A 27,871-nucleotide genomic window follows, 5' to 3' on the forward strand; every position below is an offset into this window, starting at 1 on the left:
AACAGGGAAAGGAGCCTTGGGATGTGTCCAGGGAGGCTTCACTAGCAACCTGACCTTCAAGGGGCCCTTGTCAGAGGTCCTGCCACAGTGCTGAGGTTCAGAAAGCTGAGCTCTGATTCCATCTGTGCTGAGGGCCAGCTGTTTAACCCTGGAAAGTTACAGATCCTCTCTGTGCCTGAGTCCTCTGCCTTGGACCGGGGAGTCCACCAGGATGTTAACTGTGGCCATTACTCAGAGAGGTGGTTAGGCTGCTGGCGGCCCCCCTGTTTACTGAGTCCCTCCCAGGTGCCCAGCCCCAGCTGGTCACTGGGGCTCACCGTTGAGCTATGGACCCAGCCCTCGGACAGCTTCCAGCCTTGCAGAGGAGACCCACGGACACCAAGGAATCATTCCGGGGTGTGGACCCCACACAGGGGACCTTGTCCCTCCCTGCCTTTTGCCACTTCCAGGGTGACTCCTTTGAGAGCAGGAGCCACAGTCCAGGGTGACTCCTTTGAGAGCTTTGAACCCCAGTGCCTGGCTGGCACAAAGAGCAGGGGCTCACTAAATATACATAGGATTGAATTGAAGGGAGGCCAGTTTAGCTGAAGGAGCAAAGAGTGTACCAGGCACAAGCAACAGCTTAGAGGGGGGACGGAAGGTGGCAGATGTGGTGGTCCTGGCAGATATCTGAGTAGGCCGCCGTAGGTGGGGCTGGCCAGAGAAGCAGGCAGGAAGATTGGAGGTGTGATGAGGGTCTGCGGGAAGTCAGACCCTGGGCGCATGGGCTCCAGTTTTTTCCAGCAAAGTCACCAGGAAACAAGCTGGGAGAAGGTGGGTGGTGGGGAGCCCTGGCTCGGGTTTGGCCTGGCGGGTTCAGAGGGAGTGAGATGGAAGGGGCCGGAGATGGAAGATAGAGGCGGGAGGAGGAACCGGCTCATGGACTGGCTTTGTGGGGCCAGAGGCCCTGAAGAGGCCAGAGGCTTGGGGGATGGTCCCAACGTGACATTCCCGAGGTGGAGCGAGCAGGAGGCTACGTCCTGGTGTGGCCCGAGACAGCTGTGGGCAGAAGTCCGGGCACCGAAGGGGAGACACCGGCTGCGGGTCCCCCCAGCCCTGCGGCGGAGGGGCGGGAGAGCCGAGGGCGGCGCCCACGAGGAGGCGCCTTCGGCCCGACTGTGCGGTCCTCGCCGGCAGGATCTTCATCCCCAAGAAGCACCGGGCGCGCTTCGACGAGGTGGTGTCGCAGGGCCTGCTGGGCAAGCTGTGCCGCGCGCGGAAGGCGCAGGGGGCCCAGCGGCTGCGCCGGAGCCGCAGCGAGGAGCGGCCCGAGCGCCTCCTGGTGTCCACGCGCGCCAGCGCCCCGCCGCGCCGCCCGGACGAGCCGCCCCCGCGCAAGGCCGCCTCGCTGCTGGGCGGCCGCGCGGGCCCGGGGGGCGCGCGCAGGTACGCGGGGCGCCGGGGCGCGGGCCGCCGAGGCCTCCCTGTCCGTGGGCTTGGGGATGGAGACCGGGCAGAGGGCACCCGGGCGGGGCGGGGGCACCCGGGGCGAGGCGGGAGAGCTTAAGGGAGCGGGACATGGGACATCATCTTCGTGCCCTATGTGTCCCAGGCCCCCCTCTCCGCAGGGCGGGTCATGCTGCCCATCCCTGTTTCTTCCCCCAGGACTGTCCGAGTCTACAAGGGCAACAAGAGCTTCGGCTTCACACTTCGCGGCCATGGGCCTGTCTGGATCGAGTCTGTCCTGCCTGGTGAGGGGCGGGCAGGTTGCTCCTTGAGTCTCTAAGGCCCAGGATGGGCTGAAGGACCCTGTTATAGGTTTCCCTGGTAATTCTACCTATGTAGGCTGCTGCTTAGCAATCTCCCCCCTCCCAGACACTAACCTTGTCCTCTGTGTCCTCTGAGTGTCACAGAGCCCCAGATCTAAATCATCTACCTCCCTAAGGTGCTTGAGGCCAGAGGCTTCTGCCTGAGTCTAGGCGCCACCCTCCAAGTTCAGCATCACCCCAAGATAAGTGAGTCAAGTTCTTCGCCCAGACCTTTCCTTTATCCACAGAGGGTCTGGGCACTGCCCAGGACACTGGGGCAGCCAGGACTGAGCCTGCTCAGGCTGTGCTCCAAATGACATTCCCTGCGTGGAGTGCCCACTGTGAACTGGGCACTTGCCAGGCAGGCCAGATTCAGAGAGGTAGCAGGGCCTCAGGACCTCTGCCCGCTGTCTAACCCCTCCCTGAATCAGGACTCTCCTCCTCCCACCCAGGCTGCCCCTTCTTGCTCCTGAAACAGTGGCATCTTGAAGGCAGAGGCTTCGCAGTGCAGGAATCCTCCCTTCCTGCCCCTCCAGTGTGGGTGGGGATAGGTGCTCATTTTCACTGAGGAAGAATGAAATGTTTCCTAGCACTGAACTGAACTCTCCCTCTCTGCAGCCACCCCACCGGGCTGGGTCACCTGATCTGTCCTGCATCCATCCCCTCCCAGCACCTGAGCATGGTGCTCCTGGTTACATGTCCCCATGGATGCCCTGTCGATGCCGTGTCCTTTCCCCACTCTGCATCTTGCATCTCCAGTGAATAGATTTGTGAGACGGGCATCTTCTGATCCCTGGGGAAGCACTTCAGTGCCTTTGCATCATTGTTCCAGAGTTCAGACCATTTTGAGAACTAATAATAATAATTGGCATGTTCTAGTTCTTGGATTTGGGCATCGCTGAGTTGGTGACACAGTATTGTAGGGAAACGGCCCAAAGCTGCTCTCAAGAGAGCTTCCTCTAGAAATAATTAATCTCTCCTCTTTGGACGTGGCTCTTCCAACTGTGCCTCCACTACCTCCATCTCCCAGTTTCTTCCAGACATGTAGCCAGGGATACTTGGCCTAGGGCAGGCTTTGTTCAAATCCAGGTGTGCTGTTCTTCCCCCTCCAACTTGCAGGCTAGAAACCACATGCCTTTCCTGCCATAGGAAGCCAAATGGATGGTTAGATGGGAGGTTTTACACATGGGGAAACTGAGGCCCAGAGAGGCTCTGGCAAATCAAGGACCAAAACCCAGGGTCTCCTGACTTCTGGCCCAGTGGTATTTGATCCCCTTGAAAACCCCTCTGGCCCTCCCACCGCTTCCAGGCAGGCCAGATTGGATTAGCTGCCACCACCCTCTCCCATTTTTAGTCCAAGGGAAGGACTCTCTCCAGCCCACCTCTCCCAGGAAGTCTTCCCTGACTGTCTCTCGACAATCTCCACATACTCAAAAGAGCACTTCTCATATGCAAGAGTATTTTTTATTTAGGCATTTGTCATTTGCCCTACTTGTTTCCAAATCAAATTTGGAGTGGTGACTAATAAAAGAGGCAGAAAGGAAAAAATATCTACGTCTATAGGTGCCAACTTACCAGTCCTCCCTTCCAGGTGTTTGGTCCTAGGTTAGACCTTGACCTTCACTCAGGGCCTTTAAGGCAAAGAGTGAGACTTCAGCGCTCCCACGTGTTTTAAAATGCAGGTGTTATTATTATTCAGGTATGGAGAGGCCAACAGATCAGAAGACAACTGCCATTGCAAACATAGTTGTTACTCACAGTTCCCAAGAGGAGGGAGCACGCCACACCATGGGGCCGGGGGGGGGGGGCGGTACCTGGGAGTGTGCCAGGGTTGGTCAGGGGACTGGCAGAGGGAGTGAGGGAGAACATGGGCAAGAGCCTTTATTGTGGTTTTCACAGTGGAATGGGCGAGGCAGGCTTAGCAGGTTTAGGATTGGCTGGCTGGAGTAATTTCAGCAGGCTCTGGGGCAAAGGGGCTGTCCCTAGTTGTCTGATACCTGGCCCAGGGGGGATGAGGGCAGATGGATAGTGGCCTGAGTGTGAGCTCCATGAGGGAGGTGGTGGGGTGTGGGCTCTGGACTGGTAGGTTTGCATTTGAAGGGTGCACTTAGAGCCCAGTAGGCTACTGCTAGGGATTGGCTAGTCCTGGGAGGGACAGTTTCTCCGGGATCAGCCAGGCTCTGAGATGTCAAAGCATCAGGAAATGCAAAAAATAAAAAAACATGATTAATGCACCATGTTTCCCAGCCTGAGGGAGGAGACTGCTGTCCTCTTGTGAGACACGTTTTCTCCTGAAAAGAGGAGTCACTGCCATGGACCTTTATCCGAGGGACCAAGAGCAGCGTGTGAGGCTGCCCTGCAGGGGAGCATAGGTGCTCAGAAGTGCTGCCCTCAAGGCCTTGCCTGGTGTCTGCTCTCCCCGACAGCTCAGGGCCTGGCTGGTGGTCCCACCCCCAGGGATCACTCCTGTCATTGGCCTTAGATCCTTAGAGCAGCAGAGATCAGAGAGGTGCCAAGACTATCTCGGGGATCTGCTGACCTATCTGACTCTCCTCTGCCACCCATGCCCATGTGTCTCTGAGTCGCCATGTCACCTGTGTGACAGGAGAATGGCGTCGGGCTCCCAGGGCAGGGCCCTGCCCTGCTGACCATCACACCTTCTCTTCTTGCTCCTAGGGAGCCCGGCTGACAACGCTGCCCTCAAGTCAGGTGACCGGATCCTCTTTCTCAACGGACTGGACATGAGGTCAGAGGCTGTTGGGGAAACCAGAGCTTGGTGCTGAACCATTTGCCAAGACTCTTGGGACATCCGGGCCATGGTCCTGACCTCCTCTGACCACTTGGTGCCCAGGGTCTGTCCCTCTTCCAATGGGAACTGTTGAATCTACACCTCTATGCTGGCCAGGACCCCAGTTCATCCTTCCAACCCGAAAATAACCCAGCTCCATGCTGGGGACGCAGAGTGGCACAACTGTGGACTTGCTGTGTGGCCCCTAGGGGCAGGACAGGGAGGTCTGGTTGGTGGCCGTGGACAGGGCTCACCCCAGTCAGGCCCTCCTGGGCTGTCTCCGCTTGGCAGGAACTGCTCCCATGACAAGGTGGTGTCCATGCTGCAGGGCAGTGGAGCAATGCCCACGCTGGTGGTGGAGGAAGGGCTCGTCCCGTTTGCTAGCGGTGAGACACCCACTGACACTTGGCTTCGCTGGCCCACAGAGACCCTGCCGGGCCGCTATGTGTGGGATTTATGAGTCTGCAGAGGACTCTGCTCTTCCCGCAAACCTGCAGCTTCCCCTCCCAGGGCTGCCCCCTAGGTGGTGCTATAGACCCCCTCAACCTCATGCTCAGTGTCGGCAACCCTACCCCACGCTTCTGGGGCTTCTGCCTCTGTCCCTGTCCCCAGCTTCTGGCAGCAGGTGCATGGAGGCACTGGACAGCCACACCTCAGTTCAGGAGGTCTGCTGGCCCCAGCTGCCCAGGAAACCATATCTGGCCTGGGGACTCTGGGTCACTTGTGCCTCTCTTGCCTGTGGTCCTACCAGACTCCGATTCTTTGGATTCTCCCAACCCGTCATCAGCACTCACCTCCCTGCAGTGGGTGGCGGAGATCCTGCCGTCCAGCATCCGAGTCCAAGGGAGGACCTTCAGCCAGCAGCTGGAGCATCTCCTCACGCCTCCTGAGCGCTATGGGGTCTGCCGGGCCCTGGAGAGCTTCTTCCAGCACAGGTGGCCGGGACAGAGTGGTGGTGGGGACCTGCCCCGGGTGGGCCCCAAGTCCTGCTCAGACACACGTCCTGTTCTCCCTGCCTGAGCCTCTTCAGCCCCGTTCTCCTGGGGGAGGCTCCAAGAAGGCGGCAGCTGGTACCAGGGGCCCCAGGGTGGTGGGTGATTGGGCTGTTCTAGAATAGACCCTGACTCTGACGCCTCCTACCCATATGATGTTAAGCAAGTCTGGCAGACAGGGACCACCTGCCCCATTGTTGGGGGGACCCTCCAGACAGCCTCACCTATGGGTACTTGCCATGGGCCAGGTCCTTAGGGGTAGGTTGGTGTCTTTCATTTTTCGCCTCAACTGCTGCAGGCTACATTTATCTTCCTCGGTCCATGGGGTCATTATCATGGTCTGTGCAAAGCCCCTCACTTGTCTATACCCTTTTGTTTTGTTTAAACAGTTTTTTTTTCAAGAGACAGGGTCTCACTATGTTGCCCACGCTGGATTACAATGGTGCTATCATAGCTCACTGCAGCCTTGAACTCCTGGACTCAAGCAATCCTCCTGCCTCAGCCTCCCTGGTAGCTGGGACTATAGGTGTACACCAACTACACCAGGCTAATTTTTAAATTTTCTGTAGAAATAGGGTCTTGCTATGTTGCCCAGGCTGGCCTGAAGCAATCCTCTTGCCTTTCCCTCCCACAGTGCTGGGATTACAGACATGAGCCACCACACCCAGCCAAATGGTTTTATTAAGGTCCAATTCACATACCATACAGTGAACACACTTAAGTATACAGTTCAGTGGTTTTAAGTATATTCACAAATATGTGCAGCTATACTCACATCCTGCCAATTTTAGAACTTCGTCACATCAAAAAGAAGCCCGGAAACCTTTCATTGTCCCTCTCCCACATTCCTTTGTCCCCACCCCTGACCATAAGCAACCATTAATCTACTTTCTGTCTCTGTAGATGTTCCTATTCTGGACTTTCATAGGAACGGAATCATATAATATGTGGACTTTAATCTCTGGCTTCTTTCACTTGGCATAATGTTTTCAAGGTTCATCCAAGTTATAGAATGTACCTCATTCCTTTTTTACAGCCAAATCATATTCCCTTGTGTGGCTGTCCCACATTTTGTTCACCCTTTTGTCCAGGGATGGGCATTTGGGTTGTTTTCACCTTTAGTTCCCTTTAGTTGTACTCCCCCCACTTCCCTCCCCTGCCATGGCTGCCAGTCTGATTTTAGTGGGCGTCCTTTTGTTTGAAGGTGTTCCTGAAAAGTGGGCATTGCTGCTTAGTAGGATGTGTTTTTTTCTTTTACATCATTGTGTTATATATTACGTCAGTGTCTGACTTTTTCATCCATTACTATGTGTTCAGCTCTGTCCACATTGCTCTGTGTGCATTCAATACATTGACTATAATTGCAGACAAATTCTCCTGGATCACATTGCAGCATTATCCAGCTTTTAATATGTGCCAGTCTTTTAGCCATAAAGTGACACCTTGTTGTTTTAATTTGGTTTTCTTTGATTACTCATTATTTTAAGCATCTTCTAATAGGCTTGCGAAGTTTTTCTGTGTTCTTCGCTATCAATTGTCTGTTCATATCCTTTGCCCATTTTTGTTGTATTAAACTTTTTATTGTTGATTTGCATGAGTTCCTTGTATATTTTAGATATTGATTCTTTATTGATTTTGGACATTGTATATATCTTCTCCCATTTGTTACTTCTAGTATTAATTCTGTCATATCTAATATTAATGTGTTTAAATTGTGCTTCTTTGAACAGATATCCTTGATTTTGCACAATCAAAAAGTCACCACATTTTTGGTTTCATGGTTTTGGGTTTTGAAATTTTAAGAAGTCTTTCTCTGCTTCTAGGTCAAAAGATATTCTCCTAATTTTCCCTTTCACATTTAGGTTTTTCATCCACCTAGAGTTCACCTATATGTGTGGTATTATGTAAGGATCCTGTATTTTCCCATGTAATTCAGGGGTTAGCAAACTTTCTACACAGGGCCAAATAGTAAATATTTTAGGGCCATGCAGGTCTCTGCTGTTGTAACTTGAAAACAGTCATAAACTGTATATGGCATAGGCAATAAATGGGCATGGCCATGTTCAAATAAAACTTTCTTTACAAAGAGAGACGGGGCAAAATTTTAGCCCACAGGCCATTGTTTTCCAATTTCTGATACAGTGAGTCAGTTTTCGTGGTACACTTTATATGTTTTGATCTTCACAACAGCTCTGTGTGATAGATGCTATTTTTATCCCCATGTAACAAATGAGGAAACTGAGGCACAGGGAAGTTAAGTAACTTGAGAAAGGTCACTTAGCTGGTAAGTCGTGGAGCCAGGATTTGAGTCTGGCTTGCCTGTCATGGAGTCTGCCCCCCTGCCCACTTCCCTGTCTTTCAAGGGCAGGGGCAGGACGTGAGGCCAACCTCTGTGGCCTTGGAAACACCGTCCTTGTGCACCCCCCACCCCACTCATCATGGTGAGCTCCTGAGTTATGAACCTCTTGTTCCTGCACCTCCCCCACCAGGAACATTGACACCCTCATCGTCGATGTCTACCCTGTGCTGGACACACCTGCCAAGCAGGTCCTTTGGCAGTTCATCTACCAGCTGCTGACCTATGAGGAGCAGGAGCTCTGTCAGGAGAAAATTGCATGCTTCCTGGGCTACACTGCCATGACAGGTAAGCATCCTCTCCCCTGCCACTCCCCTGCCTGCAGCTGCTGTCAGTCCGGCTTACCAGGCGAACAGGTAGATGCCTGTTCTCACCTTTGAGATCTTACAGCCAACCTGGGCCCCTGCCACACAGATGTGCCCAAATGCCATGCAAATACATGCTTGACACACGAGGGCTTGGCTCACGCTCGGCCCCGTGGATGTGTCTTCCCAGCTTGACCTTTCTGCAGCATGCACAGCACAACCTGATTTGGACACCCACCTAACCACCCGGGGTCTCAGGTTTCTCACCTGCAGAATGGGAGTGATCTCAGGGACTAGGCTTTGTACTCTGGGGAGTGTGTGCATAGATCAAGGAACTCTTGTGGTCACTGCTTACACACGTGCCAGCACATGCCTCCTGGACTGTGAGCACACAGTTGGGTCCCGCCTGGCTGGTGGGCTCCCAGTGCACTCTCACATGCACACACATGGGCCCATGCACAGCCTCAGCTCCCCGCTGCTGCCCACCTGTTAAAGCATCCCCCTAAATGCCCTCAAAACCATGCACTCATTGTTTAGACTGTACACATGGAAAGTGTGCCAAACTCTGTGAATCAACCCTATTCTAGGCACTGTGCACCTACTGTGACAGCCCTGCAGATCTGCTACATGCTGGCCCTTGTGTGCTCACTACCTGTAGTCCCAGGGACCCACAATTTGCTAGGGAGGGCTGAGGGTTTTAGCAAGAAGTTCAGGGTCCATGGTGGGCAGCACATGTCCCACGCATCTGCCTAGACCGAGAACCTTCCATTTCACCTCCCAGGCCCCGGTGGACAGTAGTGATTAGGCCTGGTCCAAGCACGGGGTGTTGAGACCATAGAAGCATGAGGTCCTAGGCTCTTGTTGTGAGAGCAGGCCTGCTGGGGTGGGCTGTGGCCATCCCCACTAGGGCCTGTGTCCTCAGGCTAGCTGCACCCAGGTGCTCCTCCTGTTCCTGGCATCTGGTTTCTCGCCCCAGGGCTTCCCCTCCAGAGTCGTCCTAGAGGCAAGCAGTGTGAGCCCCACGGCTGGGGTCCACATATTAGTGCAGATGACTTCTCCCTGTTTGGGGAGGCTCCTTGTCTGACTGAGAGGACATAGGGGCCCCATTTCCCCTGCATGTCCCACAGCAGAGCCGGAGCCCGAGCTGGACCTGGAGCCTGAGCCTGAGCTGGAACCGGAGCCTACACCCGAGCCCCAGCCACGCAGCTCCCTGAGGGGCTCCTCCATGTGCCGCCGCAGCCTCCGGTCCCAGGGCATGGAGACCAGCCTCAGCTGCGGTAAGGCTGCCACGGGCGGGAGGGTGCAACCCAGGCTCAGTTTTCCTACCTAAAAAATGGGCTCGGTGAGATGAGAAATCCCAGGGAATTCAGGTAAGCAGGGCTGAGTGGTGGCCCTCCTGGGTCTGCAGGGCCATGGGTTCTGGGCTGGGGCCTGAGCCTTAGAGCTCAGATGTGGTAACTAGACTCCATCCCCTGCCAGGTCCTGGCGACTGCACTGAGATGCCTCTTCCTCTGATCCCAGGCGAGCGCCAGGCAGGCGATGGTACATCCCTCCCAGAGACTCCCAACCCTAAGATGGTGAGACCTTCTCGCTGCCCCCCAGGGGGTGTCTGCGGGGAGGGGAATGGGTGGCCCATGGGGCTGGGCCCAGGAGACCCAGGCCAAGGTGCCCCTGTGGCTGCCTCAGGCTGTGACAGATCTCTGCCTCCCAGACCACCCAGGCCTGGCCTCTGAGCCATGCTGGGGCCGTGTGGGGAAGTGGGAGTGTGCTGGACTCACCCCCGCCTCCCTCCAGATGTCAGCCGTCTATGCAGAGCTTGAGTCTCGCCTGAGCAGCAGCTTCAAAGGGAAGATGGGGACCGTGTCCAAATCCCGGTCATCCCCACCAGGCCCCAGCCCGGCAGTCACCGCAGGTAGGGCTCAGTCAGCCCCGAGTCCTGAGGGTAGCACTGGTCTCTGCCATCTTGGCTACCAGTTGTCCCCACCCCCAGGCACACCCCTGGAGCTATTCCCCCAGGTTGTTGGGAACCCCAAGGCCTCCACGCATGGGTAGGGGTCATGGAGGTCAGGGTTGTCCCAGCCCCTCACATGTCCCCTGTTATCCTCTCCTCGGCTGTGGATCAGGAAAGCAGAGGGCTGCCCCCAATGCAGTCCCCGAGTTGGCCTGTGGCTGTTGGCTAAACTATTAAATGCACTCATTGCTCTGTGAATGGCACAGGTGGGAAGATGGTTTCTCTGCAGCTCAGGAGGCAGGACACCCGGGACAGGCTCCTGTGAGCCCAGGGCCTGCTGGGCGTGGAAGCTGCCTCATGATCCTTGGTCTGAGGCTAGAGAAGGTCTTTGGCCCTTTGAGTTGTGTTCACTGGGTCCTGGCTGGGACCCCAGATCCCATCCCTATCCTGTCCTGGTGCCAAGCTGTGCTCCACCTCACCTGCTTTGGCCTTTGGTCACCCAGGGTCTTCCTGTACCATGCCCAGAGAGGGAAAGGGGAATGCCCCAGGACACAGAGCCAACCTGCCCTGGGGCCCTCCCTCCAGCCTGCACCTGGGACCCAGGTGCTGGCTGCAGAGGGGTCCTCATGCTCCATCCCCCACCCCAGGGCCCAGGACCCTGTCCAGCGTCTCCTGGCACAGCGAGCGGCTCCTGCCCTCCCCCTGCTACCACCCGCTGTGCTCGGGGGGCCTGGCCTCCCCCAGCAGCTCCGAGTCCCACCCCTACGCCAGCCTGGACAGCAGCAGGGCGCCCTCCCCACAGCCAGGCCCTGGGCCCATGGGCCCCGACAGCCCCCCAAGCCCGGACCCTGCCCGCCCGCCCAGCCGCAGGAAGCTCTTCACCTTCTCCCGGCCTGTGCGAAGCCGAGATACTGACCGCTTCCTGGATGCATTGAGCGAGCAGCTGGGCCCCCGGGTCACCATCGTGGACGATTTCCTGACCCCCGAGAATGACTATGAGGAGGTGGGCATGCAGGCAGGCATGGAGGGTGGGCAGGTAAGGTGTGGTGTGGAGGTCTGCAAGGCGAACCATGTCCCTAGGCTCCTGCAAGAGGCCCACTGCCCTCAAGATCTGCCTCCCAGGCTACCCCTCTGCCTGCCCCAGTCTGTCCTAGAATCTGTTTCAGGCTAGCCCACTCCCTGGCTCAAGCTATCCCAATCACACCCCTTGTCCCAGGCTATCCTACACCCTCTCAGAGTATCTCACCCACAGCCCAAGGCTAACCCTCAACTGTCCTATCCTTGTCCCCGGGCTAGCCCACTCTCCCTCACCTTGCTCCATGCTTCACACACGCACCTGCTCCAGTCTCTCTGGGCCTAGCCTCACCCTCCCCTCTCCTCGTTCTTACCCCAAGATGAGCTTCCACGATGACCAGGGCAGCTTTGTAACCAACGAGCGGAGCAGCGCTAGTGACTGTGTCAGCAGCAGCGAGGAAGGCAGCTCCCTGACTTACTCCTCCATCTCCGACCACATCCCCCCACCCCCTCTCAGCCCCCCACCGCCACCACCCCTTCCTTTCCACGACCCCAAGCCCAGCTCCCGCACCTCTGAAGGGCCCCGGGGCCCCACTCAGGCACTGGCCAAGCCCCTCACCCAACTCAGCCACCCTGTCCCTCCACCACCCCCACCACCCCTGCCCCCACCGGTGCCCTGTGCACCTCCCTTGCTAGCCCGAGGCCTCGGTCACCGTCGCAGCGAGACCAGCCACATGAGTGTCAAGCGCTTGCGGTGGGAGCAGGTGGAGAACTCAGAAGGCACCATCTGGGGTCAGGTGGGTGACCTGGGGCCCCCCAGTGTCCTGAACCAGGGGAGGGTGGCCTGGGCAGCAGCATGGAAGACAAGACCCATCCTCTGGGCCTCTTCCAATATCAGCTGGAACATCCCCTGCTCCTCCCCTCCCCGGGCAGAGGATGAGTGGAGGCCCAGCCCAAGGACATGCCCATGCTTGGTGTTCGATGCAGGCATTGATGCCAGTCTAGCCAAAGATGTGCTGTTGACACCTGTAAATACTTCCACAACCACCCTTGCAACCTGTCACTCTTGAGGCTGGACTAGTTCTCTTGGACTCTTAAAAGGGCAGCTGCCCCAAACTGCTGCACCCTTCCACTTTGATGCTTGAATTTCCTCCCATGCAACACTGCCAGTATATACTTGAACACCTTCGGTGATAGGGACCTCACTACCTGTCAAAGCTCTCCTTCCCTAACTGGACAATTTTAACCATCCTTCTTTGTATATTCTGAAATCTCATCTCCCCAAGATTCCCCTGCCCCGTTTTCCACCTGGCCCTTGAAATCAGGCAGAGCAAATATATTCCCTTGTCCACAGATCAACCAACATGTAAGACGAACAGGGCTCTCACTCTATCCCTTTTTTTTAGGTCATTTCCCTAGAATGTGGTTTCTAGCCCCACAGTCCAGTGGCCATGCCCCTGTCAAAGAGCAGGCCCCAAATGGAACCCCTAGGGGGGCTTGACCAGCTTAGAGGACAGAACAGGATTATGACCTTCTTTGACTTGAACGTCATGCTCCTTTTAATACGGCCTGCAGCCATTCTAGCTTCTGAGGCTGCCCCATCCCAGTGCTCATGCCCACCATCATACTCAACCCCAGTCCCTTCATCTTTTTGGGACCAATAGCATGCTCTCACATGGAGCCACACTGTGCAGGGCATGCTTGTCATTTTTCCCCATTGCCATCTCCTGGGTCCTGGTTCTGTCTTCTGCCCTCGCAGCCAAGATGATATCAGCCTGTATCTCCAGGGAGCCTTTCCATGTTGCTAATAAAGATGCTCAGTGGGACAAGGCCACGGACAGGAACCTACAGGTCCCCTGAAGACCTCACTCCTATCAGGCTTAGATGTGTCTTCAAGCCTTGTTCCACAGCACGATCCTTCCAGTAGTTACTGAAGTTGGACATGGGGACACAGGTCACACATCTGGCCAAGTCCAAATCCATACCTGGTGCACCCACCATGCAGCCATTTCTCTGCCTGTCTTTCTCTCCCTTTGGCAACTGCCCCAACCTCCCTCTCTGTCTTAGCCCCAGATGGTCATCTGTCATCTGGGCCACCTGTCCAGCATCCAGCCCCTAGGCTTTCACAGCTTCAGTTCCCCCAGCAACAGCTCACTCTGTCCAGCACAGCTCCAGTGAATTCACTCCCAGCAAAGAAGACCTGGAAACAGGGCCAGACCCCTTGGCCACCTCCTTCAGCCTCTTGGTTGGCTGTAACCTCTTCACAGCTCCTTTCTATCCCCTGCTGCAGCCGCACTGCTGGCTTCTGCATGGCTAGAGTTCCGTGTGTGAGTGTATTTTTGACCACAAGAGGAGCTGGCTCACCACCCGATGACTTGGATGATTTGGCTTCTGTAGTCTCCTCCTGCTCTTGGCTTCTCCCCAGGGCCTGATGGTGCTTTCCTCCAGGGAGCCCCCAGGACAGAATGTGGGGAAGAGCAGTCCGGCTGCTGCTGTTCTTCCTACTCTGAACTTTCCACCCTCTTTTGCAGCTTGGGGAAGACTCTGACTATGATAAGCTGAGTGACATGGTGAAATACCTCGACCTGGAGCTCCACTTCGGCACCCAGAAACCTACTAGTGAGTGTCCTAGTGGCCCTGGGGGAACCCCAGATACCACACCGTCTGTGGCATCCCCAGGTTTAGAGTCCCTGAGGGCTGCATTGACTATTTACCTAATTCATCTTCAAACCTGCAAGCCTGGAGTTGACTTCTCGGACCCTCAGTTTTTTCTGTCTCAGAGTAGAGATGATAATAGCTGGCATTTATTGTGTGCTGACCACTGTCACTTCTAAATTAATCCCATGACAATTCTGTGAGGTAGATACTGTGATCACCCCCTTCCTAATGAGGAAGCACAGAGAGGCGAGATAATTTGCTCAAAGTCACACAGACAGTATAGGGTGGACAGGAGGCACCCACAGATACATCTTCCTGTCACCTTTGCCCCTTTTTGGGCATCTCCCTACAGTTAGTTGTTGGGTGGGACTCCAAGCAGCCCGGAATGATCTGAAAGGTCATGAGCTCTGCCACCGCTGTCCCAAAGGCTCAGGGGAGAGAAGGCATTTGAGGAAATGGCAGTGGGGGGGGGGATGGACACACACAACACATGCTGTGTGTCTGACCAGACCTGAGGGTCCACGGTTTGAGGAATGAGGGGACTGTGGACACCTGGAGTCGATTCAGTCAAGTTCGTGCAGGGGGGTGGGGTCTTGGCCTTTGGCTGTGGCCACACCACTCCCGGGCCCTCCCATGGCAGCCTCGGCCTCGCCTCCCCTCCTTAAACTGTCCAGTTTCCCTTCCAGAGCCGCTGCCCCGGCCCGAGCCCTTCAGGAAGAAGGAGGTGGTGGAGATCCTGTCCCACAAGAAGGCCTACAACACCTGTGAGGGGCCGGGTACCCCCCCCCCCACCAAGGAAGTTCAGGGGGAGGGCGGTGGCCCACCCTCTGGGCGGCAGAGCCTCAGACCTGCCAGGGTGGGTGACAGAGATTAGACTGCAGGGATCCGGAAACCTGTCGCCCGGCTGGGTGAAGGCGCCCTCCCAAGCCCCACAGCTAGGCGGATCCACCTGGCCGCAGGTTCCGGCCTTGGCCGCACCTTGTATCGGCCTCGCCCGCTCTGTAATCGGCCGCCCAGCTCGGGCCCGGCCTCCAGCCGGATCGTCCAGGCTCCTCCTCGCAGGTCCCGCCCGGGTTCCCGGCCCCACCCAGCCTCTTAGTCTACGTCCTCGAGAACCTCGCCCTTGCGCTTTAATCGCGGAAGGACGGAGAAGACTCTGGGCCCCCGCCCGGCCCCTGCCCCGCCCCCGGTGCCTGTCTCCCCTCCCCCACCCCCGGTGCCCGGGTAGCCCAGCCCCCGCGCAGCGCCGGCCCCGCCCCAGCTCACCCTCGGCCCCGCCCGCAGCCATCCTCCTGGCGCACCTGAAGCTGAGCCCGGCCGAGCTGCGGCAGGTGCTCATGAGCATGGAGCCCCGGCGCCTGGAGCCCGCGCACCTGGCGCAGCTGCTGCTCTTCGCGCCCGACGCCGACGAGGAGCAGCGCTACCAAGCCTTCCGCGAGGCGCCCGGCCGCCTCAGCGAGCCCGACCAGTTTGTCCTGCAGGTGCCGCGGCCACGACCCCCACGGCCCGGCGGCCCCGGCCGGCTCAGGGCCCTCGCTGCGGCCGGGGGGCTGCTTCGGCCCCGCGCCCCTCGGGTACCGCCACCGTGCTCATGCCTCTTGAGTCCCAGTTTTGCACCTCTAATGCCCAGTTCCCACCCGGGGTCCCAGGTAGATGGGATGAGTCTCCCTAGGGGTCTGACGCTCGTTTTTCTATGGGCATACCGGCCCAGGCAGCCAGCTGGCCCCCAACCCAGAATGCGGTGGGACAGTGGGTCCCCTGGGGGGAATGGATGAATCCTGGCCCTGCCTTCGCGGCAGATGCTGTCGGTTCCCGAATACAAGACCCGTCTGCGCAGCCTCCACTTCCAGGCCACCCTACAGGAGAAGACAGAGGAGATCCGAGGCAGCCTCGAGTGCTTGCGCCAGGCCTCCCTCGAGCTCAAGAACAGCCGGAAGCTCGCCAAGATCCTCGAGGTCAGGGGCCATCCCCTGCCCGGTCACCCCACCTGCTCCTCTGCCCCCTGGGTTTTCCAGCCTGGAGGCCCATCCAGACAGCTGGGCCAGGGGTGGGGTCAGGGTCAAGGACCTGGGCAGGATCGGCCCACCTTCTCTCCACAGTTTGTGTTGGCCATGGGCAACTATCTCAACGACGGACAGCCCAAAACCAACAAGACCACGGGCTTCAAGATCAACTTTTTGACGGAGGTGAGGGGCCAGTTGACAAGAATTGGCCTGCTCTGCCTGCGAGGCGCTGAGCCAAGCCTAACTCGGGTTGTGGCAGAGGGGAGGAGAGAACATCGTGACCAAGGAGGGCCCTCCTGCTGGGAGGAAAGCTAGCTGCACTGAGGCCAGGACTTGACTGCAGCAAAGGTTGGGGGTGGTGTGGGGGAAGGTGGCTTCCCCAAGCCAAGCCTAGGGATCTAGAAAAATGGAGAGGGCAGGGAAGTTGCAAAGAGAGTGGCAAAGGCCTGGAATTGGTGCCCCAGTCCAGGAGAAGCTGGGCCCATGTGCCCAGTAATCTGATGGGGCCCTTGAGGAGGACGTGTGTTGGGGTTCACTTGCAGCTCAACTCCACCAAGACGGTGGATGGGAAGTCCACCTTCCTGCACATCCTTGCCAAATCGCTGAGCCAGCACTTCCCCGAACTCCTGGGCTTTGCTCAGGACCTGCCCACCGTGCCCCTGGCTGCCAAAGGTAGGCTGCTGGGTGGATGGGTGGGGAGGCAGAGGCATGCTGTCCTGAGCTGGGAGGGTGGCCCCATGAGACTTTGGTCCCCTTCCCTACAGTGAACCAGCGGGCCCTGACCAGTGACCTGGCTGACCTCCACGGCACCATCAGTGAGATACAGGCTGCATGCCAGAGCATGTCCCCCTCCAGTGAGGACAAGTTTGCTGTGGTCATGGCGGTATCCTCTGAGCAGCCTGTCCCAGCACCAGGCTGGACCCTGGGGTGGTTGGGTGGAGTTGGCTATGGGTCCAGTGGACCTTGACTCCCAGAAGAGATTCTGGGCACATGGTTCTGTGGCATCCTAGGGTCCTTAAAGAAGTTCCATCCGGAGTCATTTAGAATCCAAGTGCTTATGTCAGGTCTGTGTGTAACTGAAACCGGAGCTCTTTTGAGTGCCCCAAAGCCATTGCCTTGCCTCATCTGTCCTTGTGGGCAATGGAACCCAGACCTAAGTCACAAGATACAAGGAGAAGCCTGTCAGGCCTTGCCAGCCAAAGTCCCCTCCAGGGTGAGGGGACATTCCCACTGAGCCCCCCAGGAGGGCACGGCCAGCAGGGGAGACAAGCCCAGATGGGGAGGATGGAGAGAAGGGCATGTGGCACCTCTCCCTGCTCCCCCACCCTCAAAAGACAAAATAGGGCTTTCCTTGCTGAGGCTAAAGCTGGACAGGGAGCAGAGCTCTGGGGACTGTGCCTATGGCTGGGACACAAGGGCCTCCACCAGGAAAGCCCCATCATGTATCCCCAACCACAGAGCATGGTGTCTGGTGGGGGTGAGTGTCCAGGTAGGAATTTGACATCGGATCCCCACTTCCTCTCAGGCAAGCTACCTGGGAGGGATTGCCGACTAGAGCTTTGCAGAGCATCACTGAGCAAATACTGTGACTTGTGCAATGCACTTCTCTCTCCCATCCTGTTGCATCCACATAACACCCAGATGTTTTGCAGATACTGAAACTGAGACTGTTCAAGTGAGGGTTTGTCCATTCTAACATCCCTCTGTTTAGGGGTACCTGCCTGCTTCCTTGGGCTTGGGGGGTCCCCAGAGAGAGGAAGGATGGTCATTAAGGGTAGCCTCTGCAAAGGGACTTGACCTGGCCCATCAGACAGGACTAAGCCCAAATCCTGACTCATTTGCTCACTGGCTGTGTGACTTTGGGCAAGTCGCTTACCCTCTCTGAGCCCAGTTTTCTCATCAGTAAGAGAGGTAATGAGAGTCCCTACCACAGGGGGCTGTTGTGCTCCTTAACTGATTATGATGCAAGTGGGTTCAGCCCTGGCTCTGACACTGTGCTCGCTGTGTGATCTTGGGATAATTGCTAAAGTCCTCTGTGCTTTAGTTTCTTCACATGTAAAATAGAGATAATCTACCTCCTAGAGGTATTATGATGATTAAATAAGAATGTGTAGCAGGCTTAGAACAAAGCTTGGCACAGTTTTAAGTGCTGAAAAAATGATAGCGATTCAGCCACTGAATCTTTTCCCAGGAATTGATGTGTGCCAGACACTGTTCTAGGCACCAGAGGTACATACTGGGAACGAGCCTGCACTTAGGAGATAGAAAATGAACTTGCAAGCAATTTCAGATAGCAACAAACGCTATAGAAAAAGAGGGCCGGGCATGGTGGTTCACTCCCAGCACTTTGGGAGGATGAGGCAGGAGGATTGCTTGAGCCCCGGAGTTGGAGACCAGCCTGAGCAACATTGTGAGATTCCCGTCTCTACAAACAATTTAAAAATTAGCTGAGCATGGTGATGTGCCCCTATAGTCCCAGCTATCTGGGGGGACTGATGCCGAAGGATTGCTTGAGGCCAGGAGTTTGAGGCTGCAAAAAGTTTTGATTGGGCCACTGCACTCCAGCCTGGGTGACAGAGCAAGACCCTGTCTCTGGGTGACAGAAGGGCCACTGTAAGTGGGTGGCTGGAGAAAAAGGGGCTGATAGCCTCTGAGCAGAGTCCGAAGGAAGAGAGAGCCACCCAGGCCCTGCAGAGAGAGCAGGAGTGAAAGGCCTGAGTTGACAAGGGCTGTGACAGGTTCCAGGATGAGCTTACTAGGCAGTGGGACTGGAGACCCTGAACAGGGCCCTCCTCCCCACTGACATAGGGCCTGGCCCTTCGAAGAACTCAGCCAGAGCCCGAATGTGGCAGGTAGTGTGCTTTCTGGGGTCACCCAGACCTGGGGGCACCCAGCGGGTGGCTGTTTCCTTAACGGAGGCGCTGTCAGTCCTTCCTGGAGACGGCCCAGCCGGCGCTTCGGGCGCTGGACGGGCTGCAGCGCGAGGCCATGGACGAGCTGGGCAAGGCGCTGGCCTTCTTCGGGGAGGATTCCAAGGCCACCACCTCCGAGGCATTCTTCGGCATCTTTGCGGAGTTCATGAGCAAGTTCGAGGTAAGCCACGGTGGAGGCCTAAGGGGCCCCTTCGGAGAGGTCAGGGCCAGAGGCCAAATGAGAGGCGTCCTCTGCACCCGTGAAGCCCGGGCTGGAAGAGGGCCCCCAGTAAAGTGACACGTGTACCCCTTCCCCGTGGGCGGGGACGCAACCTCAGCGCTGGCGGTCTGGGGTGGGAAGAAGACTTGTCGGAGGCTCCCGGGACCCCTGACCACCCGTCCCCCTGTATTTCCCCTCTCCAGCGAGCGCTCAGCGACCTGCAGGCCGGGGAGGGCCCGCGCAGCTCCGGGATGGTTTCGCCCCTGGCATGGTGACAGCGGCCACGCCGCGTCCTCCGCGACGTGAGCTCAGAGACGGACGCCGGAGGCTGCGCCCAATGGGGCTGCCCAGACGCCACCGAGGCCCGGGGCCGCTGCGCCCCAGGCGCTGAGCACGCGGCCCGCCTGCCGGCCAGAGCGGCCCGGCTTCGGCTTCGGGAGGGAAGGGCCCGGCCGCCGCCGCGCCTCCTGCTACCTCAGCCACCGCGCTCCGCCCGGGCCTCTCCGCCCGCCCTCGTTCCGCCCCGGTCCGGCGCAGACTCCCCGACCGCTCGCTTGCTCGCCCCATGCTCCATCCGCTTCTTGCGCCACTGTCCTTCTGGGGGTCCGTGGGTGGATTGTAAAGTGCTGCCACCCTGGGGCAGGGTCTGTCGTCGCATCGGCTGGACAGCTTGTCTGGACAGTCCCAGGACGTGCGAACCCCTTTCTCAACCCGCTCGTGGGGGGCCCCCACGAGGAAAGGGCGTGCCCTTGAGCGCGCCACACAGAGGGCTTGAGAGCGAAGGCTGGGGGTGCAGAGCCCGGGTACCAGCGCCCCGGGGACATGCGCGCCGAGCCTGGGTCTTGACCCTCTATGCAGAATTGAGGTTTTATTCCAGTGGACAACAAACTCAAACCACCTTAGAGGTGGCCAGATTCGAAGCCGGGAGATTGGGAGTGGGATGGGGATTGTCACAGTAGGGACAGAGAGAACGGGGAGATGTTTAGGCCCTTGGGGAGCAGGATTTGGCGGCCCACTGCCAGATTCTCACCTGATGCGTGTTCACAGGTCATGTGAGCAGGGGAAGTTTGGGGGCAGATGACACAACCTGGGACATGTTTGGGATTTGAGAGGCTGTTTTATATGTGTCTGGGGATAGAGAAGGGAGTTATGTGGATGCTAAGAACAGGTGCACTGTGGGTAGGAGGGTGTGTGACTTGTTTCAGTTTTTTCATTCTCCAGTAGGTAGATCCCTGCATCCGGCAGCTGCCCCTGTTAGCTATTCTCTCTTTTCCAGAGAAATCTGAAGTGCGCTTTAAACCTGTCTCTTGGGTTCCTTCTCTCCCACTATGGTCAAATGGCTAGCGCTGCTCCTGGGTAGCATTTGGACCCCATTCGATTCTTCCCAGCCTCCCACAGGCCTTTCTTTGAGGCCATCTTTATTCTTTTTTTGTTCCCTGCTCACAACTACCACATACAAATGTCTAAACCGAAATATATACTTCAAGGGGGGAACTATGGCTAGTGGGGTACATTTCTCCCCAGCGGCTCAAACTGGGTAGTTTCTGCAAGTTCCCAATGCCTGTGTCTCTGGGAAACATTGCGGAAGGTCAGTTAAAATCCCCAGATGAGATTTGTAGAGACTGTAGACTCCACCAGGGGTGATCCCCACACCCAGGTAGCCCATATGGCATTTTCCTGCAAGTTAGAAACACATGCTCCCTCCAGGAATTCCAGGCTCAGGATTATATAGTTTGGCAAGCCAAGCCCTAGCTAGATTTTCTCCCTAACATGCCTTGTATTGGTTATCTGTTTGCCACAATGCTATGTAACAAACTGTCCCCAAACTCATTGGCATAAAATGGCAACCACTTACTGCTCATGAGTCTGTGGGTCACTTGGGTAGTTCTCATCTGAGCTGGACTCAGTGGGCTCATCATGCATCTGCAGTCAGCTGTGAGTCAGCCAGGCAGCTTTTCTGATCACGGAGAGCTCTCTCTTATGTCTGAGGCCTTGGCTGGGAAAGCTAGGATAGCCTCATGTGGTCTCTCATTTTATACTCAAATGGCCAGGCTTGTTTACATGATGGAGGCAGCAGTCCAAGAAGACTAACAAGGAAAGGCACAGAAGATGGCTTGAGGCTTAGGCTCAGAACTGGCACACCATCCCTTCTGCCACATTCTATTGTCAAAGTGGCAAGGCCAGCCCAAATTCTAGGGGGAGAAAAATGGGCTCCACTCCTGATGCTGCAAAATCACATTACACAGTGTGTGGATTCAGGAATGGATGGAGAATCAGAGCCATTTTTGCAATCAATCTACAACATACGCCCCTAGCCAGGCACTCTGGTGCAGGTCCCAGCCTCCTGAAATCCCCAGTGTCTCCTGTCCTGCCTGGACCCAGCACAGCTCTGGTTACCTGTTCCCATGTGTCCTCCAGACAGCATGCTTCTCTCTCTCTCTCACCTGGTCACCCACGACTCCTCTCCAGATACTCAGTCCAGTGGACAGCAGTGGTCTGTGCATGTCTAGCAACCAGTCTCACTCTTCTGCTGGGAAAAGCTCCCTGTTCTTCCTTTAGGAAATTGTCCCTCCCCTACTCTTAGGCCCTGGGTCTGTGTTGATTGGATGAGGATGGTCTCATGACTCTGGCTGGGTGGCTCAGAGTCACTCCAAGACTCCAGATGGAACTGTTTGAAAAGGGAGGCTCCCTTTCCTCTGGAATTGCTGGGTGTCTAGGGGTGGAAGCCTGGAGGGGCTACCAGGACCACCAGGTGGAGGGTGCTTGCCTGGGTATAAAGCCAATACTGTGGAGAAAAAGAGGAGAGAAGATCACCATAATACAGCTTTCTGTCCCTGGATCCAACCATGCCTGAAGTAGACATCTGGACTTGTCAGTCTCCAAACCAACAAATTCCCCCTCCATTTTTAAATTTTCAAAATTTATTTTAATTTCTTGGCTTAGGCTGGTTTGAGTGGGTTTCTGCCACTTGCAACCCTAAGAGGGTTGGCTAATACACCCATCAACTATTGCTTATAGATGTTCAGTCTTTTAACATGCTCAGTGAGGCCTCTTCCTTCCTACGTGCATTCACCAATACTTTTTGACTGCCTGCCATGTGCCAGGCACAATGCTGGGTGCAAACATCTTATGGGTCACCTTGAGTTTGGTTCCCTAGGGTTATATATTATGGTGAGTCTATACAGTGCAAAGCCCTAGATGTGAGCCAACACGTGTACCATGTCCACCCCACCCTCTCCAGTTCCTCACCAAATGACAAGGTGTGAATACAGGCACTTCTGCCCAGGAATTTACTTATCTCTCAATAATACTGACAAAATAACATAACCTACTTATACACCACCTTTCCAGATAATAATATCAGTTAATGTTTATTAGGTAGTGTGCTCGATGTTTTTACGTATCTCATTTCATTTTACTTTCACAACAACCCTTTGCAGTGAATTTTGTTATCTCCTTTTTACAAATAAAAGTCTGAAGCTCAGGAAGGTTATGACTTGCTGGATCTAAAACCAAGTCTGTCTAAATCTAAAAGCCCATCTTCTGAGTGGAAATATCTTCTTTGTCTTACTTAATACAACTTCTTTTTTATATATCCGTATTCCAAGGGCCACAGATGCTGGTGACTTCATCATAAAGCCCTTGCTTCTTTCTCACCCCCTCCTGTCCCTGTATTAGTCTGCTAGGGCTGTCCTCACAAAATGCCACAGATCAGGGGGCTTAAACAACAGAAATTTATTTTCCCACAATTTTGGAGGCTAGAAGTCCAAGATCAAAGTGTCAGCAGGTTTAGTTTCTCCCAAGGCTGTCCTCCTTGGCTTGCAGACGCTGCCTTCTTAGCCTTCTTGCTTTCCTAACTTGGGATTTTCTTGGTGCACATGGATCTCTGCTGTCTCTTTCTCTTCTTTCAAGGACACTAATCCTATTTGATTAGGGCCCACCCATATGACCTCATTTAACCTTAACTACCGCTTCAAAAATCCTGTCTCCAAATGCACTCACATAGTGAGGTACTGGGGGTTATTTTAACATGTGTGGGACACAGTTCAGACCATTACACTCTCTTATCAGGTGCCAGAGATATAATGGTCCTAGTCCCAACGAGGCCTCAAAGATCTCTGGGGGAGCTGATGCTTCACAGAGAAAGGGGTGGAGGCTCACGCCTGTAATCCCAACACTCTGGGAGGCAGAGCCAGGAGAATCGCTTGAGCTCAGGAGTTCAAGACCAGCCTGAGCAAGAGCAAGACCCCTTCTCTACTAAAAACAGAAAAAAATTAGCTGGTGATGGTTTTTGGGCACCTGTAGTCCCAGCTACTCGTGAGGCTGAGGCAGGAGGATCGCTTGAGCCTAGGAGTTTGAAGTTGCAGTTAGCTATGATGATGTCACTGCACTCTAGCCGGGGCGACAGAGTTGAGACTCTGTTTCAAAAAAAAAAAAAGGAAAGCAAGAGAGAAAGGATCCTACCAGGCAGGACTCCCCCTCCCAGGCCCCTTTGCAAGCTTTTCTGCATCTGCCCCATCCTCACCGCAGGGCATCCAGGCCTCTCTCTGGGCTCCTCCAATGCAGAGCTAATTCCCTGTCTGTGCTGTACACCTGCCTCCCCAAGACCCCAGGGCTCTCAGCCCATCAGTGACCACGAATCCCTCTCCACTGGCTCTTCCCCCTCCCATGTAAAATCTCCCCTGCTGTCCATCCCCAGAACAGTTCTTGGCCCCGGTGGCTGTTGCTCTCTCATTTCCCTCTTCAGAGCCAAAGTTTTCGGAATGATTGTCTCCACTCGCTGCCTCTGTGTCCTCGCCATCCACTCACCTCGGGGCACACTGCAGCCTGGCGTTCTTGCCCCTCCTTCCCCTAAGCCTGCTATGGCACCTGACAGGAAGCCACAGGGAGAACCTGTCCTTACCTTGACCCTGAAGCAGCACCCAGCACTGTTTACCCACCCTTGACAAATTCACACACACCCAGGGTTCAGCTGCCAGGTGTATATTCACTGTCATCAGCTTGATTTCGCATCAGCCCAGCCACTTGCAGCCTTTGCATACAAGTGCTCAATGATTAATTGCCCATTAAGTCAAACCAAAATTGCATCAGGGTAGGGGACTACCAAGTTGCTCTAGAAAATGACTGGCTCCTTTCTAGAAAACATTTTAGCAAAAAGCTGTAAAACAACGGTTGCAAATTAGGCGTGCAGAGGACTGACAAGGAATGCAAACATTGTTTGAAGTAAGACAAATAAGAAAACAACTGCTCCAGGCCAAGGATGAAGGGGAGCTGACACATAGGGACAGGAGAGATGACAGAGGGCTGGGGACTGAGGGACCTGGAGGGTGGGTGCCCTGTCCTGGGGCAGGCGGTGTCTCTACTCCCCTCTAGCTGGTGGACTTCCACGTGGGAAGGTGAGCCTTGTGCTGCCTCATCTTCTGGCAACATAAGGCAGAAATCCAGGTTTTTATTGAAAATGTCCTGATTTTTAAAATGTTGGCAACCAATTCAAAACTTTATGTAAGATTATCAGTTATGAGCCAAAGGAAACATTTCCGTGACCCAAATGGAGCCCAGCTTCAAGTTTGACAACACTGGAAATAAGACATTTATTCCATTTGACATCTTCATTCGAGCCTGGGGTATGGTGGGACACTCCATAAGCAGGAACTTGATTTGTCTTTTTAAATTTTAGCAAGGGAACTGTGTTTGGAGCTAGCTGGGCAGTTATGGTTTCTGGATGGACAGGTGCTGATTACCTTACTTGGAAGATGCCCTTCATTTTAGGAAAGTCGTCTGGATGGGCCTTTGAGTCACAGGAAGGCAAGACCCGCACAGTGTGCTGGGTGAAGACTGTGAGGTCATCACAAAACCAAACGTGAGGCCGGGCGCGGTGGCTCATGCCTATAATCCTAGCACTCTGGGAGGCCGAGGTGGGAGGATTGTTCAAGGTCAGGAGTTCGAGACCAGCCTGAGCAAGAGCGAGACCCTGTCTCTACTAAAATTAGAAAGAAATTATATGGACAGCTAAAAATATATATAGAAAAAATTAGCCAGGCATGGTGGCGCATGCCTGTAGTCCCAGCTACATGGGAGGCTGAGGCAGGAGGATTGCTTGAGCCCAGGAGTTTGAGGTTGCTGTGAGCTTAGGCTGACGCCACAGCACTCCAGCCTGGGCAACAGAGTGAGACTCTGTCTCAAAAAAAAAAAAAAAAACCAAACATGAGTCTACAGACTGAGACATGACAGGTCTGTTTAGTTGTGCAAATGCTACATCTTTATGTTATAGTGCCCTGAAAGATAAGGAAAATATTTTCTCTAAAAAGAAATTTGGACTAGACTGTTGATGTCTCCAGCATTGAATAAATGAAATGATGGTGTTTCCGTGAACCGTGGGACCAGGCCACACACTCTGTGGGGTTAGTGAGGGGGTTTCCACAGGAGGGAATGGATGTCCCCACTGTGAAGCATCCAGGGCAGGAAGGACAGTATGGTGTGAAAGGGGAGAGCCCTCGGGGTGGATCTGGGGACTCACAAACCAGTAGCAGGGACCTGGGCCACTGACCCACAGGTGCTGCTGTCCCCCGAGGAGCACTGGGCAGACACCACCATGTGACCTTAGTTGCAATGGCAGGGCTTGTGCATGTTAGGGGAGAATTGGTTCAGAGAATTCAAGAAGCTTAGAGAAGTGAGGCAGAAGTGCTGGCTCAGAGCACGGAAGGTGCGCCAGGGTGTCAGGTTTGTAGCACGTGGCCACATCTCTCAGGGAGCCCCCCAGAATCTCCTTTAGGGGAGAACCCCAGGAGGATTACCAGATGTCCTGCCAGTGTGAGCCAGAGCAATCTTACCATAGGTGTGATTTGAGCACCAAAAGAAAAGCACATTATTGTCCCTCCCCAATCTGGTGAAATGCTCTATATCAGTCACTAGTAAACGGACCGCACAGGAGTCAGAAATGCAAATGGACACTGAGGCACATGGTTGTTCATTGTGGAGTTGATCAGATGGAAACTGAATGTCCAAAAATAGGAGATCAGTGAAATAAATAATGTGACAGTCATATTTTGGAATATAATGTAGCCATTAAAATGTTGAGGAAATGTCAAGGACATGGAAAAATGTTCATGGTATAATAATTAAAAAAAGAAAAATACATAATTGTATGTAACAAGGTGACTTGGGGTGCAATGTGATTTTTCTGAACCCTTGATAAGGAGAGACTAAAAAGGAACAAGAGAAAGGTAACAGAACTTGGACCGGAGTGTCGCTGTCCAGATCTGATGTCACTTGAAACTGAGGAATGTATATGATGGGGGATATACTGATGTTAAACTTCTACGTGGCCATCTTTCTGGGAGATGAGTTTTCTCCTGATGGAATATAAAATGATACTATCAGTTATCAGCCACCCTGGAAAAAGTGAGTCTCAGGGCCTGAGATGAAGAATCAAAAAGCAAGCTTTGGACTGGACTGGTCCCTGGAAGGTGACCTTTCTCTCTGGCCTTAGTTCCAAGACTGGACAATGCCTGGGCTGTTTTCAATGCAGCAAGTGAGCATGTCCTGCCATGTGGAGCTGGGGGAAAGCTCTAGAGCTGTCTGCCCAGGTCCCACTCATTGCCCCTTCTTCCAGGAAACCCAGTGGACCCTCAGCAACCATTTCCTGCAAGGCACCCTTGCCCACCTGGCTCATTTATTGAATATTGAGTGGGCCCCCGGCCTAAGCTGGGCCAATCAGAATCCTTTCTAGGAGAATATTAAATAAATACCCAGGGATTCCAGCCTCACTGTGGCTGCTCTCTGGAACAGAAGAAATGTAACCTTGCTGGGTGGGGGCCAGAGAAGCAGAGAAAAGCAGCCTCCAGAGTCGGAGAGAAGAATGAAGTACATGCCATTGCATCTGCTTTGCCATTTCTAAGTGTCTTCTATCAGCCATTAAATCTACTTCATGAGAAAATTAAACCGAGGCTGTGAAGAGTCTCTAAGCAATCGTTAATTTAATGCTAACTGGTGAAACACTGCAGAGTGTTGTTCTCTTCAAATAACTTCACACTATTCCGAAAATGAATATAGAAAATAATCCAGTCTTTCTGAAAACAATACACTCAGATACCTGGTATGCAGAAATTAATCTCAGATATAACCTCAGAGATTTACATTTCAGCAGCAAACTTACAAAATGAAACAAGAAGAGGAAAAATACAATATTGTATCACTACATTACATAACAGACAGAAATGTGTGCAGATAGTTTTCATGACGCTTAACTTGAGACTAAAACTTTATCTCATAAACTCTAGGAAAGAGCAAAACAGAGATACAAAGGAATTACAAACCTCCTACATATGACCATGTCAATATCAGCCAGTGTGCTATAATTTTTACCCAAAAAGTAGCTCACAAAACCTACTCTTTGCTCAAAGAAAGGTACACGTACTCTATCCAAAATGGAGGGTGAGCTGAAAAGAGGACAGTTCTTTCCAAGTATTTGATATTTTCAGTGTTTACATCTGCACTGCCCTGGTAGAAGGTCACTTTCCACATCTATTTCTAAGAATGAGAAGTAGTCATGTGCTGTGAATCTTTTTCATTTACAGGGGAAAAAAGGAATAAATGACAGGACAGGACTCTAGTCAAACTGCTGAAATACACAAGTACACACCATGTGTAAATATTTATAAAGTTGGCAACATCTTAGCATATAAATCAATTTATTTTGCAATGTTCTGCTTGTCATCAAGTAATCCAAAATATTAAGGGTGATCTAAGATTTTTACACTTACCCATTGGTAGATGTGTTTGAAATACACAATACTTGCAGAAAATACATTACTTAGTTGCCCAAAACTATCTAAGTGTCGCAAAAATAAATGAGAAGATTTACACCTTTACCAAGAGTTCAGAGC

The 27,871-nt window shown here is 54.3% G+C and overlaps 1 protein-coding gene across 5 annotated transcripts in view; it reads left to right on the plus strand.

The window, feature by feature from the left end:
• LOC123631533 (Grid2 interacting protein) overlaps positions 1 to 19,392 on the plus strand; it is a 31,615-nt gene extending 12,223 nt beyond the window's left edge. For 2 of the 5 annotated variants that reach the window (XM_045541266.1, XM_045541268.1), the window contains 20 exons: positions 1,177 to 1,425; positions 1,645 to 1,730; positions 4,464 to 4,533; positions 4,867 to 4,961; positions 5,327 to 5,510; positions 8,057 to 8,211; positions 9,356 to 9,505; positions 9,708 to 9,805; positions 10,023 to 10,140; positions 10,827 to 11,182; positions 11,574 to 11,990; positions 13,725 to 13,812; positions 14,538 to 14,615; positions 15,136 to 15,332; positions 15,651 to 15,806; positions 15,951 to 16,037; positions 16,397 to 16,526; positions 16,619 to 16,737; positions 18,783 to 18,947; positions 19,190 to 19,392. In XM_045541266.1, coding sequence (XP_045397222.1) covers positions 1,177 to 1,425; positions 1,645 to 1,730; positions 4,464 to 4,533; positions 4,867 to 4,961; positions 5,327 to 5,510; positions 8,057 to 8,211; positions 9,356 to 9,505; positions 9,708 to 9,805; positions 10,023 to 10,140; positions 10,827 to 11,182; positions 11,574 to 11,990; positions 13,725 to 13,812; positions 14,538 to 14,615; positions 15,136 to 15,332; positions 15,651 to 15,806; positions 15,951 to 16,037; positions 16,397 to 16,526; positions 16,619 to 16,737; positions 18,783 to 18,947; positions 19,190 to 19,261 — 3,070 coding nt within the window. In that variant the 3' untranslated portion in view covers positions 19,262 to 19,392. The remainder of the gene's footprint in view (positions 1 to 1,176; positions 1,426 to 1,644; positions 1,731 to 4,463; positions 4,534 to 4,866; positions 4,962 to 5,326; positions 5,511 to 8,056; positions 8,212 to 9,355; positions 9,506 to 9,707; positions 9,806 to 10,022; positions 10,141 to 10,826; positions 11,183 to 11,573; positions 11,991 to 13,724; positions 13,813 to 14,537; positions 14,616 to 15,135; positions 15,333 to 15,650; positions 15,807 to 15,950; positions 16,038 to 16,396; positions 16,527 to 16,618; positions 16,738 to 18,782; positions 18,948 to 19,189) is intronic. The other 3 variants (XM_045541267.1, XM_045541269.1, XM_045541270.1) reach the window with 2 other exon arrangements.
• Positions 19,393 to 27,871: the final 8,479 nt, after the last annotated feature.

The sequence above is a fragment of the Lemur catta genome, chromosome 2 (genome assembly GCF_020740605.2).
Source record: "Lemur catta isolate mLemCat1 chromosome 2, mLemCat1.pri, whole genome shotgun sequence".
Taxonomy (NCBI): domain Eukaryota; kingdom Metazoa; phylum Chordata; class Mammalia; order Primates; family Lemuridae; genus Lemur; species Lemur catta.